This window comes from Myodes glareolus, chromosome 11 (assembly GCF_982192425.1).
Source record: "Myodes glareolus chromosome 11, mMyoGla1.1, whole genome shotgun sequence".
In the NCBI taxonomy this organism is placed as follows: Eukaryota; Metazoa; Chordata; class Mammalia; order Rodentia; family Cricetidae; genus Myodes; species Myodes glareolus.
The window spans coordinates 89,806,217-89,821,449 of record NC_142036.1 but is presented as its reverse complement, the minus strand read 5'-3'; the positions used below and the strand labels follow the sequence as shown (position 1 = coordinate 89,821,449).

General features: G+C 36.4%; 1 protein-coding gene and 1 non-coding gene across 2 annotated transcripts in view; both read right to left on the bottom strand.

Moving 5' to 3' along the window:
• Positions 1–15,233, bottom strand: part of LOC125387938 (tRNA-dihydrouridine(20a/20b) synthase [NAD(P)+]-like) — a 54,525-nt gene that overhangs the window by 15,290 nt on the left and 24,002 nt on the right. Inside the window, exons 10-11 of the mRNA XM_085697763.2 lie at positions 13,355–13,490; positions 7,008–7,116 (exon numbers count right to left, since the gene is read on the bottom strand). Coding sequence (XP_085553889.1) covers positions 7,008–7,116; positions 13,355–13,490 — 245 coding nt within the window. The remainder of the gene's footprint in view (positions 1–7,007; positions 7,117–13,354; positions 13,491–15,233) is intronic.
• LOC125388120 (small nucleolar RNA U109) lies at positions 2,606–2,740 on the bottom strand. The gene has a single exon (XR_007228132.1). It is a non-coding gene; the product is annotated as a small nucleolar RNA U109 (small nucleolar RNA).

Genomic DNA, 15,233 nt, shown 5'->3' with positions numbered 1-15,233 from the left:
ACCACATAGAAAGTAACCACACAGATTAACCAAAAAAAAAAAAAAAAAAAAAAAAGGAATAACCCCTGTATCTTATCGGATCATCACGGTTTAAAGTTAGAATTCAACAACAACACTAATTGCAGAAAGCCCACAAACTCATGTAAATTGAACAGTGCTCAACGGAATCACCCCTGGGCCAATGCATAAATAAAGAAATTAAAGACTTCCTAGAATTCAATAAAAATGAATATACAACATACTCAACCTTATGGGACACTTTGAAAGCAGTGATAAGAGGAAAGTTCATAGCACTAAGTGCCTACATAAAGAGCCTAGAGAAATCTCACAATACCCAAAAGCTCTAGAACTAAAAGACACAATCTCACCAGGAGGAACAGATGATAGGAAAGAATCAAGTTGAAAACTGAAATCAATAAAACGGAAACAAAGAAAGTAATAAAAAGAGTCAATGAGAAAAAGAGTTGGTTCTTTGAGAACAATCAAGAAGATAGACAAACCTTTGTCTAAATTAACCAAAAGGCAGAGAGAGAATATTCAAATTAACAAAATAATAAATGAAAAGGGGGACATAACAACAGACACTGAGGAAATCCAGAGAACCATTAGGTCATATTTCAAAAACCTGTACTCCACAAAATTGAAAAATTTAAAGGAAATGGACAATTTTCTGGATAGGTATCACATACCAAAATTAAATTAAGATTAGACAAACAATTTAAATAGACCTATAACTCCCAAGGAAATAAAAGCAGTCATCAAAAGTCTCCCAATCAAAAAAAAAAAAGTCCAGATGGTTTTCAGCACAGAATTCTACCAGAACTTCACAGAATATCTAATAGCAGGTACTCCTCAAATTGTTCCACACAATAGAAACACAAGGGATAGTGCCTTTTTTTTTTCTGAAACAGGGTTTCTCTGCAGCTTTGGAGCCTGTCTTGGAACTAGCTATTGTAGACCAGGCTAGCCTCGAACTCACAGAGATCTGCCTACCTCTGCCTCTCAAGTGCTGGAATTAAAGGTATGTGCCACCACCGACTGGCTCCAAACTCTTTTTATTAGGCTACAGTTATGTTGATACCCAAACCACACAAAAATGCAACCAAGAAAGAGAACTGCAGACCAATCTCTCATGAACATTGATGAAGAAATACTCAATAAAATACTAGCAAACTGAATTCAAGAACACATAAAAAAATCATCTACCATGATCAAATAGACTTCATTCCAGAGATGTAGGGTTGGTTTAACATATGGAAATATGTCAATGTAATTCACCATATAAACAAACAAAGAAAAAAAAACCCACATGATTATCTCATTAGATTCTGAAAAAAACCTTTGACAAAATTCAACACCCCTACATGATAAAGGTCTCAGAGAGAGATCAGAGATACAAGGAACATATCTAAACATAATAAAGTCAATATACAGCAAGCCAACAACCAATAGCAAATTAAACAGAAAGAAACTCAAAACAATTCCATTAAAATCAGGACCAAGTCACAGCTGTCCACTGTCTCCTTATCTATTCAATATAGTACTTGAAGTTCTAGTGAGAGCAGTAAGACAACAAAAGGAGACCAAAGGATACAAATTGGAAAAAAAGAAGTCAAACTTTGCTATTGTTGATGATATGATACTATACATAAGTGACTCCAAAATTCCTACTAGGAAACTCCTACAGGATACAAGATTAACTCAAAAAATCAGTAACCATCCTATATACAGATGATAAACAGACTGAGAAAGAAATCAGAGAAATATTATCCTTCACAACAGCCACAAACAGCATAAAATATCTTGGGGTAACTCTAACCAAACAAGTGAAAGATCTGTATGACAAGAACTTTATGTCTTTGAAAAAAGAAATTGTAGAAGTTATCAGTGAATGGAAAGATCTTCCATGCTCTTGGATAGGTAGAATCAACATAGTAAAAATGGCAACCTTACCAAAATTAAAATTTCTATTACATGCTGCTAGTACTTAGGTAAATAGTTCTTTACACTTAGGAGCTCTATTTATACATGCTTTATTAGAAAATTCATTAAACATTTGCTTTTCCCTTAACAGGTATGGTTTTTTCTTTTTGAAACAGGATCTTCCTATGCCTAGGCTGCCTCAAACTCCTAATTCTTTTCCTCACCCACTAAAGTGCTGGGATTTCAGGTGAGTGTCACCATGCCTAGTGTGTGTGCGTGTGTCCTGGCTGTCCTGGAATTTCTATCAAGAAAAGCCTGACCTCTAGTTCAGAAATCCTCCTGCCTCCCAAGTGCTGGGACTAAAAGCATTGTGCCACTACCACCCAGGAATAGGTGTATTTTTAAAGTGTTGATATGCTTCGTGTTAAATGATTTGCAGAGTATGTTTTGAAAAAAATTCTTTAAAATTTTATGATTAAGGAAAAATAAAGAAAGAGAAGAATAAAGAAGGGACAACAGATTAAGGAACGTGCTTCAGTCCTTCTTGTTTCTAAAACAGTCTCCAGTAGCCTAGGCTGACTGAACTCTCTGTGTAGCCAAGGACAACTTTTAACTTCTGATTCCTCTGTCTCCACACCTATAATACTGAGATTACAGGCAACTATTCTTTCTCTCAAATTCCTTTTTAAGGAGACATATACTTCTAGATAACCTTTGTTCTAAGGTTGGCAACCCTAACACTTTCTTTTTAAATATCACATGTTACAGATGTAATCCTGTTCTTAAAGGGATGAGGAACAGGTATTGTTACAAGCAGCTCCATCCCTAGTTAAGTCCCACTTACTTTTACCACTGCCTAGATATAGTCAATATTTGGGTGGTGCACATTTCCTCTAGCTGTAAGAAGAAACACTGGGGAAGATTGTAGGCACATGTACTATTTATTATCCTGGAAAGGTCTTTACGTCAATCTTTTGAATAGCAGGTTTTCTACAACATAGTTCTATTTTTACTGTGAAAGTTCTATATAAATTTTATAAAATCTTTATAAATTCTTTAATGCTTAGTATCTGATTTTTCATGACAATGCCCTTTCCCAATTACTCACACTGGGATATCAGACTTATTGTGAAGTGGATTATTAAAGTGACAGACTAGAACCTTGCACCTGACTAGGTAGTCTGGAGTATAAATTAGGTGCTCGGGGGGGGGGGGGGGGGGGTAATATATGCTTTCTTCTGATCTTTAATATAGTACCATACAGAAACACAAAAATAGCTTACTAACTTGTCAAAATCTGAGCCAGGGATTAAAAATTGAGTGGAATGTTTACTACTAGAATATTTATTTTATGTGTGTGCCAGAGTGTATGTCTATATGCTATGTGTGTGTGTGTGTGTGTGTGTGTGTGTGTGTGTGTGTATGGTATATAAACAAGCAGAAGCATGCAGATGTTAGAAAAGGGCATTGGATCCCTTGGAACTCGAATTACACACAATTGTGAGCCACCATGTGGTATGGGAAGTTCTTCTGTATATATGTGTTGCTTTTATTGGTTAATGAATAATGCTGTTTTGGCCAGTGGCTTAACAAAATAGAAAAGGTGGGAATTCCAAGCAGATAGAGGAGGAAAGAAGGCAGATTCAGTGAGATACCATGTAGCCGCTGCCAAAGAACAGAGATGCCCGAGAACTTTACCGGTAAACCACGAGTCTTGTGGCAAAATATAAAATAATAAAAATGGGTTAATTTAAGATTTAAGAACTAGCTAGCAATACACTGCTATTGGCCAAGTAGTGTTTTAAATAATATAGTTTCTATGTAATTATTTTGGGTCTGAGTGGCTGGGAATGAACGAGCAGCCTCCGACAATAACCATGTGGGTACTGGGAATCAAACTCTGGTCCTTTGGAAGAGCAACAACAGCTCTTAACTGCTGAGCCATCTCTTCAGCTCCTGGCAGAGGTTCTCAATAATGACCTACAGACAGCCACCTTCCCAAGTTGGTGATAATAATTGTTTAAGTAAACATTTATATTTAATACTTTATTTTCACTAATAAAATTTAGAGAAAATCCTTAGGGTGGATCACAGAAGCACAAAAGATAATGAAATTCCTTTGGAAAACATACTATAAAATAAAAATAACATTGCTTTTACTTGGGTTTCAAATCTAAAACATCATTCTGAAAATTCTTTAAGCAATGTCAATCTTAATATCTTCAATTTGCAGAAATAAATGAGCATATGATGAATGTGTGTATCAAGCACTGTGCTGTTAAAATCATAGAAAATGTTTTCTATCGACTGATATAATTTCTTAGTCTTGCTTGCACGAATTTGTCTGGTATAAGTCAAGAAAACAGGGAAAGAAACATCTCTGGAAACAGAATTTTTGAATTTCTCAAGGTCATTAAGAATGTTGCATAAAAAAGTACTCCGGGTAAATGGAATGTGTTCATAAAATATTGCACCTCTTGAAGGAACCGAACAGGACACACTCAAACAGGTTAAGTCTGCTTTGACTTCAGCCCTGTCTCCCTTTGAAAGTAGTCAGTCTACATTTCAAACAGAAGCAGGACTGGCAGATCTTCTTATCAGATTATAAACACAATGCCTACATTATTAAAGAATTCATTTTCCCGAAACTCCCAAGTTTTCTGTTAAATACACACTGAAGTAATGTTGAGCTTGGTTTTATCAGGATCAAGAAGTTAAAGTTCAAAATATCTCAGAATTGTAAATTTTGAAAGGCAAAGAAGAGAACATTAAATTGACTGGAGAGGAGCAAGTATGCCATCTATTCTTGCCTTTGGAAAATATTATTACATTTATTTATTTTTATTTAATATGGGGGAAGAAGGAAAAGGGAGGGATGGAGAGAGAAGAGCACACATGGAAGCCGAGATGTCAACACTGGATATGTTCTCTTCACCCCTGTCTTTGCTTTCCTGGAGCTGCAACTATAGTTAATTGTCACGATCCTGGCTTTTACATGGCTGCTGGGGATTGAACTCAGGTCTTTTGCTTCTTTTTAAGACCGAAACTCACTATGTAGTTCTGTCTATCCTGGAACTCACTCTGTAGACCAGGCTAGCCCCAAACTCACAGAGATCTGCCTGCCTCTACCTCCCAAGTGCTGGGATTTAAAACGTGCCCCACCATGCCCAGCTTCAGGTCCTCCTTGCTTGACAAGCACTTTATGGACTGAAATTCTATTTTTAAAGATGCTACCAAGGCTGATCTGAAACCTATTCTGTAGGCTAAGATGACCTTGAACTTCTGATCTCTTTTATATCTGAGTTCTGGGTGAGCCACCATGGCTGGTTTATGGTTTATGGTGTTATGGAGTGAATACAGTGTTTTGTGAATGTTAGGCAAACACTAACTATTATGATCTAAGATAAAAAATTACTAAAAGCAAAAAAATTTTTAAGTTACCTACTCACAACATAAGAGATCCTTGCCAGATAAAAAGAGATTTTGTATCTTTAATTTTACTAATTCAATGTATTTGTGAAATCCTTACATTCTCTAAAAGAATTAACACCAACATTTTATAAATTAAATAAAAAAGATAAAATCACCAATGCAGAGAATAGAGGACTACTAAATTAACTTGTATATAAATGTTAAAATTTCTTGACTATGTCTAAATCTTTTAGAATCACAGTAAATATAACAATACAAAATATAACAGAATGTCTGAGTTTGTGGCTATATCAAGCAACCTTGTTTAGAAGGGTACTTGAATTTTTAAAGTACTCATTCTAAACTATCTTTGTTTGATGTTTTAAATTACCATTTAAATTTAAATAAGAAATTGAAGAGGTTGATGAAAGGTCTCAGCGGTTAAGAGCACTTGCTACTTTTCCAGAGGACCTGGGTTCAGCTCACAACTGTATGTAACTCCATTTCCAGAGGATCTAACACCCTTTCTTCTCACCTCTGAGGGCACCAGGCAAACGTGGTGTACAGACATACATGGAGGCAAAACACCCATACACACAAAAAAAAATAAATAAGAAAGAAATAGAAAAAGGATTAAAGAATTCTTCATTGCATGTCCTAATCTGGGTCTTTGTTTATAGAATTAGCTTTTATCTTTGGAATTTCATTTAAAATTCAAAAATACCTTCATGAAATAAATCCTATTCAAATAATGCAAACAGATATTTAATAATAGCAAGTTATATTTCAGAGAACTTCTATTACGCTTAAACTTAAACAAATAATGATTTCAAGTAGGCCTTTGATTTAGACATGAATCCTATTTACCTTCTGAAATTAGACGACCTAGGCATTCATCATCATTTTAACCTAACAATCTTAACCATGAATACCTAATAGGTTTTCTAGTGTTTGGCCAATCTGTCACCACATGCAAACACATTGTCAAGGATCAAGTTATAAACACTCAAAGAGTGTTTTAGAATGACAATGGATTTAAAGTATATACTTTCCTGTATTATGTAGCAAGTAAGTACTGAGAACAATCAGAACCCTTTAAGTGCAGAAACAGTTGCCTTCATGGACTTGGATTTAGGATGCCCCACTTGGAACCCACAATGCAATGTACTTTGGCACAACTCCTCAATTTCTCAGCTGATAACCCAGATTGATGCTTACTTTCTGTCTTTTTCAAAAACTTTTTAAAAATTTAAATTAAGTGTGTTGGAAATATTAGGGCTTAAGATAAAATATGTATTATTCTACCAAGGCTGTGTCCTTGTGATTACTTCTATAAAAGAAGTAATACACGATGACAAGAAATATGACTCATTTTGCAAAAATATGCTTACAAGAAAGTTTTCAAGCCCACAGCTCTTTGCTGAGATAAGGACATTTGTATTTACAAAACAGATCTGAAACACCTACATGTTTTCCTGCACAACAGAACATGTTTCTCTTGGCACAATGTTTTAATCTCATATTTGAACAGAAATTTATAAATAGGTCATTATCAGTGCTTGGCCAGAGGGCATTTGGTCATTGGTTTTGTTTAAGGTAAAACAGTAAGGCATATGTGACAGCATAAAACATCGGCTAGTTCTTCCCTTTTTCACACACACACACAAAATTACCATCTGAAGTCTTCTTCAATTCAATTTTCAATTTTTCCTGGTCTTCTACTAGTTTTTTATTTTCAGTGTCCAAAATTTGATCTCCATCCTTGCCATGGTTTTTTAGTACCTACCATAAAAGAGTTATAGGAAGTAATAAGCTTAGATTGCAACAGTTGGATATTTTTTGAATAAATTAAAATTATCAGTCTTTACTAATTTGTCTTTTGAAGCATTCAATTTTTTTTATAAAGTGCTTTTGCTAATAGAAACCTGAGAGCAAGCAAACACACAAAATTGATTTTGGGGAGCTGGAGAGATAGCTCAGTTGTTAAGAGGACATACTATTTTTCCAGAGAATCTGAGTTTGTTCCCAGCATCCATGTCAGACAACTCACAACCTGTTGTGGAACATTATTTTAACTAGACAAAGACGTGTTACATTCATTTATATTGCTTTTGTGTGATGATTTAAGGATGTGTATTTAATTATGTAAAGATGTGCTGCATCTCTTTCACTTTGCCTGCCTAAGGCACCTGATAGGTCTAACAAAGAGACGAATGGTCAATAGCTAGGCAGAGAAAGCAGAGGCAGGGCTGGTGGGCAGAAAGAATAAGTGGGAGGAGAAATCTAGACTCAAGAGAGAAGAGAAACTAAAGACAGAGGAGAAAACAAGAGAGTTGCCTGGGGCCAGCCAGGCAATGAGAAGCAGTGAAAATAAGACATACAGAAAGAAACCCCTAGTCCCAAGGCAAAGGCAGATAAAGAGAAACAGGTTAAGTTAAAAGAGCTACCTGGAAACAAGCTTAAGCTCGGCGAAGCATTCAAAACTAATAATAAGTTCTCCGTGTCATGATTTGGGAGTTGGTTGGAGGCCCTAATAGAAAAATCCTGATAAACAACACTATAGACCTAGCTCCATGTGAATCCAATGCCTCTAACTTCTGTGGGCAACTACACTTACATGCATATACCCACACACAGACATAGAGACGTGCATAAACATATAATTTAAAATATTCTTAAAAATTATTTATTAATATTATGAATGATGGTTCTGAAATGAAAGCAAGTATTTTTGATTAGGCTATAATTATGCTTTCAAAATTAATTCAATGTGACTGTCTTTCTCAGTTAAGGATGTGATATACATTTAATGCAAAAAAATCAGTTCTGGATTTGATATTAGTTATACAAATCATCATACTATATAATTGTACTGTCTGCCTACTCAAGACTATTCTACGTACAGAAGTATGTAGGAGTATAATTTATACTCTCACAGGATGAAGACGGGTAAATGGAAAACAGCAGGGTGATGTCTAGGGTAGGAAACTTCTGGTTTTCATTAAGCCTTACCAAATTAATTTTTAATTTAGTTGATCATTTAAATTGCTCTTTATATTTCAAAATCAATTCTGGGTATAACAATGTTTGTAGCTTGTCTTTTCTAGGTAAAATAATGAAGATCTGGAAAGTAAAATAACTGACAGTAAACATTATAGATGAAAATTTCCTGAACTTGAATACATAGAAATCATCACTGTTACTATAAACTAGAAGCAGATTAAAAGAAACATATTTAGGTTACAAAGGAAGATAAATTATATTTTACAACTATTTTAAAAATAAAACTGATATAGCTCAGTCAATAAAGTGGTGACCACACAGAGTTTGATCCCCAGAGCACACATTATAAAACCAGGCATGGTGAAGTCTGCCTACTACACCTGAGACTTCTAAGCCAATGAGCCTAGTCTACTCCAGGAATTTCCAGGCCAATCAGAGACTTGTCTCAAAAAACAAAGTGAACAGTACCTGAAGAATGACATCTGAGGTTGACCTCTGGCCTCTATGCTCGTGGACTAGTATCCCTCTCCTCAACACACACACAACAAAAATAAACAGAAAATAAATCTATACATCCACAGGCATGGGCCAGTAGATGAAACAGAGGACAGCAGCTTAATTCTGATGGCTTCCGTGGTTAGAAAAACACGGTAATTTAATAATTTCTACACCAGAGGCATACATTTAACACACAAATTCACAAATCTAGTGAGCAATGAGTGGATGCAAACATTTCAGCATGAAAGACACTGTAAGATAAAATGTAAGGAAGCACGGACTACTCTCTTTGCCAACTTTCACCCAGTGGAAAGGACAAGCAGGAGCACACAGGAGGAGAAAGAACAAACATGGATTACCACGCTGGAGTAGGACAGGAGTAGGAGGATCAGGGGAGGGTTAGAGACCAGTGGCTCCGAGCACACTCTGAAACAGAGAGCATCAGACCCTTCAGAATCAAAAAGCAGGATAAAATTTCTCTCAGTCTCTTAATTTGTTGCTTACTTCAAGTTCAAAACAATTTTAGCCTAGAGAAAGAAGAGTTACATTTGTAAAGTCAGAACAGATTAAAAACTTAAAGCTCACTGTAGAGGATTACTGCTCTGGGGGTGATTACCGCAATTGGAAAGGAACCACTGAACTGCAGGAATGTTTAGTGACTGCTTGAAATATTTATGCCGTCGGCTTGGAAAAGCTGGATTTCTGGCAGGCTTGTAAATAATCTTTCATTACTGCACCTGTACAATTGCTTCCATTTATTATCCCTAATTTCATGTTGGAGAAAGACCAAGAGATCGAGAGCCCCAGCTAGAGGAGGACCAAGTCTTCACTAGCTCACCTGCTCTCGTCCATCCCAGAAGCTGGTGGGAGTGAAGGTCAGTGAGGAGTCAAGCTTCATCCTCCATTTTAAAGCAGTCCAGTTAAAATTAACTGATAGCAAGGCATGGAAGCACATATCTGAATCACCAGTATTTAGGTGACAAGCTGAGGTCAGAGGATTGAGATCTTTCTTTTTCTTTAAGTTGTATTTATTTTTAAGAGTATGGTGTGTTACCTGCATGTACATGTCTGTACCACAGGTGCCTGGTGCCCAGTAGAGTGCATCAAATCCCCTAGAACTAGAGTTACAGATGGTTGTGAGCCACTGTGTAGGTGCTGGGAACTGAATCCAGAGTCCTGTGGAAGAGCAGCAAATGCTCTTAACCTCTGAGCCATCTCTCCATACTGAATACTGTGATTTCAAGACCAGTTTTGCCTACTTAAAGGGAATCTGCCTTGAAAAACAAACAAAAGTTAACTTTCATTCCTTCAACTGAATTATTAGAAGGGGAATGGGCCTTGGGCACCAAACAGGGATCATCTTTATAGAACAATACAGGAGTTGAGGAGACAAATTATGTGTTTGTAGATGTGGGTACTAAAGTCAGGCTGCATGGTCTCAAACTTCCTGTACTGTATCATTTATTTGTACTATTACCTTTTCTCTCCCTGGTTTCTCAGCTATAAAATCCAGACAATACAAACCTCATGCGATTGTTCAAAAAAATTAAGAGTTAATATCTTACTGTGAATCACCTAAAGTAACATTTGGCATAGCATTAACTATTATTTATAGCCACAGGACCGTGAAATTCACAACCTGTGAGGGGAGTTGCCCTAGGTCACACTCCAAATACTATAGTGCTGAAGTTAGCACCAATTGAAAGTCTTGGCATTGCAGGATTGTGTAGTTTCTGCTTGGTAATATTCTTCATATACAGAATAAAGAGCTTTTTTAAAAAGCAATTTTATCATTCTTTCATTAACATTTCAAAGCCCAGAGGAAATATTATGAAATAAAAGCATTTTTTATATCCTTACCTATGGCTTTCATTGATCACTTTATCAGCCTATTAGTTATACTCTGAGGACTGGCAGAAATTATCCAGTTCACAAATTTCCTTCTCACTATAAACTAGCTTTCATATAGCATACCTGATAATCTAGGAAAAATGACTGAGTCAGAACTATACAGCAAGCAGGGAACCAGAAAAAAGAGATGAAATTGTGAGAGGCCCAGGAACCAGCAAAAAGGTAATAAATTTCCTACCATGAATGACTGAAGAGTTCCAAAGATCTGTCAAGGAAGCGACACTCTGAAGGACATTGGTTATGTTATATATGTGGAAAGCTATGTTATCAAAACCTTTGTAAAAATATTGTCTGCTTATAGTTCAGGACTAAGAGAAAACAAGTAAAAGGCTGTGTGCTCAACAACAGTTATAATTCACTAGTCTAAGATGATATGCATAATTTCAAAGCAACAGAGATAGATGAAAGCCTTCCCATAAATACAAAGCTGGGGTTTTTGAATTTAATCAACATATACAAGGTTTTGACTTTATCATTATGAAACGAGATCAAAAAGTATAAAGTCAAGCAAACATTAAAGTACAAAATGAAACTGACTGTGTTGCTGAAACAAACATCTCCCCTGCGAGTACTTATTAGTAGCTTTTTAATACAGATCACACCAACACCTTTATTTCTGTGGAACAGTATTACTGTAAGAGGAAGTACAGAAGACATCAATGGATCGATGCTTTTCCAACAAAGAACCAAGGCTGGGTGAGATGGCTCAGTGGGTAAAGCACATGGCTGTGTGAGCCTAGTGACAACCCTGTAACTCATGTGAAGGAAGACACAAGGGGAGAACCAATTCCCAAAGTGGTCCTTGGAAGTCTACACATGTGCTGTGGCATGCATAACCTCTCCACACATCATGCATATATGATACTAAATTCTTAAAAATAAGAACAAAACACATTAAAGTGCAAACTTTTTAACAAGCTGTTTCCATAAAAGATGCTAATAATCTATTCATAAAGAGGCATTTTTAAAATTCTTTCTATTATAAGAGTTCTTCTCCTACCTTTTTTGTTAACATATAAGTGAGGCAAATATCATAAGAAGTAAATAGAAGTTTTGAGTGGGTAATTTACAAAGTCAAAGAATTGTTCTTATTGGCCACATGATAACTGCCTGGAAGACAGGTCCTTTTCTTTTTTTAAATAAAGACTGAGCTTCAAGATCCAAGTTTAGGATTTTCACTCTAATGCTGCATAACTCATTAACTTGGTATAATGTAAAGACTATATTTTATTTTTTTTGTTTTTGTCTTGTTTTGTTTCAAGACAGATTCTCTATGTAGCTCTACCTGTCCTAGAACTCACTTTGTAGACCAGGCTGGCCTTGAACACACAGAGATCCACCTGCCTCTGTTTCCTGAGTGCTGGGATTAAAGGTGTACACCACTATGCCCAGCTTTGAGAAATAATCTTAATGTATGATTCTAAAAAAAACTTTTCTAAAAAAAATGTGTTTCATTTATTAGTAGTTCCAGTGACTCTTTCTTCTAAGAATTGGATCCAGTAAAACTTATGGAATTTGTATGAACTGAAACACTGAATCCCTGAGATCATCAGATTTTAAAATTCAAATTAATTTTGTGTTCATTTTTTTATTTTTTGTCAGTAGGGCCCTGATACTCAGGAAGTACATGTCAGAAGATAGAAGCAGCAAAAGATTTGCAAAAAGACTTTAAAAATTATGAGAAATCGTCAATGATGTCTCAATAAGCTCTCACTACTTTGTATACAACAAATCATACTTTAACCAAATGAGAAATGTACAGAGAATTATAAATATTTAATTCAAATTATGAAGTAAAATTGATAATGGTAATAGAGAACTTTAAAGTGTACTCCAAGGATGGCCATATTCTGGGTCTGACACAGCCAGTGTAATCTGGAACTCACAGCAGCTGTGGTTACTTTCATTATCAACAGACAGCTATGGATGATCACGGGAACCTACTCCTTCCAGCTGAACTACTGCTGACTATTGAGAAATTCTGAGAGAGGGGGAGTCATTATCATTAGTTGTGTATCCACTGGTGAGCCCACCAAGCTACAATGGACAGTTCCAAATCCATGGCCACAGAAGGCCTTAGAGGACTTGCAGGAGGGGGTAGGAGTGTTGATATAGGTGGAATGGGACAGGTGGGAACAGGGGATAAGAGTAACTAGAAGGTACTATATACATGTATGAATTTGTTAAAGAAGATACTGAATTACCAAAACAATACTAAAAAATGTGTGCTTCAAGAATGTTTCTTCCTGGATCATAGAAACAGGACCACTGGTATTAATTTTTATTGAGGTAAAGTGTGGGAGCAACCAACTCTAAACAACAGTAATCAGCTGGGCAGTGGCAGCACCCACCTTTAGTCCCAGCATTCGGGGGAGAGAGACAGGCAGATCTCCTACTTCAAGACCAGGTTCATCTACAAAGGATTTCTCAGAAATTCTAAGTAGATTTATAAATAAATAAATGTAATCATTCCATAGAAAAGAGCTATAGTTTGGGCCACTTTCTGCTGATAAATTATGAAAATGCTATTTCTGATGCTAAAATAATACATTACTCCTTGTTAACCTCAACAGCATTTAAACGACTTTTTATAAAGAAAATTAAATACCCATTTTAGTTTTTCATTCTCTTCCATGAATTTCTTGGCAGCCTTATTGGTATTTTCTGCTTGTGTTTTAAGTACTCCTTTGTTTGTTATTTCTTTGGCCAGCTGAGTAATAAGCGTAACCAGACGTCTCAACACTCTGAGGAAAAAAAAATGTAGTTCAGAATAATGCATAACTAGATTAATCATCAGGAAGTCTGACTTCTACACAAATAGCCATTATCAAATGACTCCTGCTCGGTCTACAGAAACGATGGTGGAGAGGATGTAACAGAACATTTCTCTTTCATTATCTACGCCTGGCGATAGAATAAGCTGTGCCTCACTCCTTTCTCTGCATCCTCTGCTGGATGATGACCTTTACAACACACAGATGTGGTGGTATCTCAGGGCCTCGTGCACACAGTGGTATTTTTCTCGGCTGGCCCTTAGTCTAAAGGAGTGAAAATGGAATTTTAGATGGTACTGTAGGCCTAGCAAGAAAATCTCTCTTCTCTCTCTCTTAGTTTGAAAATTTGAAGTTTAAAGGTTAGTTTGTAAAAGTGGCTAAGCCTAAAAAGTGAACATTGTCATGCTTACAGGTAACCCCCACTGTTAGAAATTATGACTAATCTCTTCAACTCTTTTTTTTTTTAAAGCAGCTTTTTACTAAGGAACTACTATGTTAGGCATTGAGGCCATATCTGAAAATGAACTTAGCTCTTGCCGTCAAGTTTAAGCTCTAGTTAGAGATTATATATATATTGGTTTTTTGAGACAGGGTTTCTCTATATAACAGCTTTAGATGTCCTAGAACTCACACAGATCTGCTTGCCTGTCACTTGAGTGCTAGGATTAAAGGTGTATAACACTACGCTGGGCTTCTAGTTGGAGGTATAAACAGTATTAATTACAATTGTGAAAAGCACCAGAAGCTGAAGTCTTAGATGTAGTCTAAGAACTGCAACAGAAGACCAATCTACTTTGGAGAAAATGGTGACCATGGGGCTTTTTTTGAGAAAGAGGCTAAAGGATAAGCAAAAGTTAGAGAAGACCAGGTATAGTCAGGTTAGCCTTTAATCTCAGCACTTGAGAGGCAGAGGTAGGCAGACTTCTGTGAGTGCAAGGTTAGCCTGGTCTACACAGCAGGCTCCAGGCTAGTAGGGTTATATAGTGAAACCGCTGCATAGTGAAAAACCAGGGCTTCAGCTTCCCAAGTCCATTTTCCCCATGCCCCCTCCCCATTCCACCCTTTGGAGAATCTTTATCTCTGTGTTTCCTGACTCCTAAGAAAAGCTCTTCTTCAACCACTAGAAAAACAACAACACTTTCACTTTCTTCTCCTAGAAGAGCGTTCTAGGAGAAGAATACCTTGCCTGATGGCTCAGAGTAGGAAGGACAAAGACATCTGAAAAACTCAGTAAATACACAACAGAATAAATAGTGGAGAGACGGAATGCACTAAGTATACTGGAAACGGTATGAGAAGGCTTCAGAAAGTCAGCAACCAAATCATTCAAGGCCCTTTTCAACCAGTGGATCTACAGGTTGTAATTTTTCCTTTTCTATTTACAACATTTCTCCCTGCCCTTTCCTCTCTCCAAACTCTCCCATAGCTCTACCTACTCTCCTTCAAATCATGGCTTGCTTTCTTTCTAACCTATTGTTATTGTGTGCATATACACATATATTCCCAAATATAACCTGTTCAGTCCGTATAATGCGACCTGTATGTATGTTTTCAGGGCTGAACATTTGGCACTGGATAATTAATTGGTGTGCTCTTCCCTGGGGAAAGCAATGTCTTCCATTCTCAGCCTTCTTCAGTGCAACTATTATTTGTTATCTGAATATATCATCTGAATTCTTTTATGAAGATGGAAAAAAAACCCTAAAGTATAAG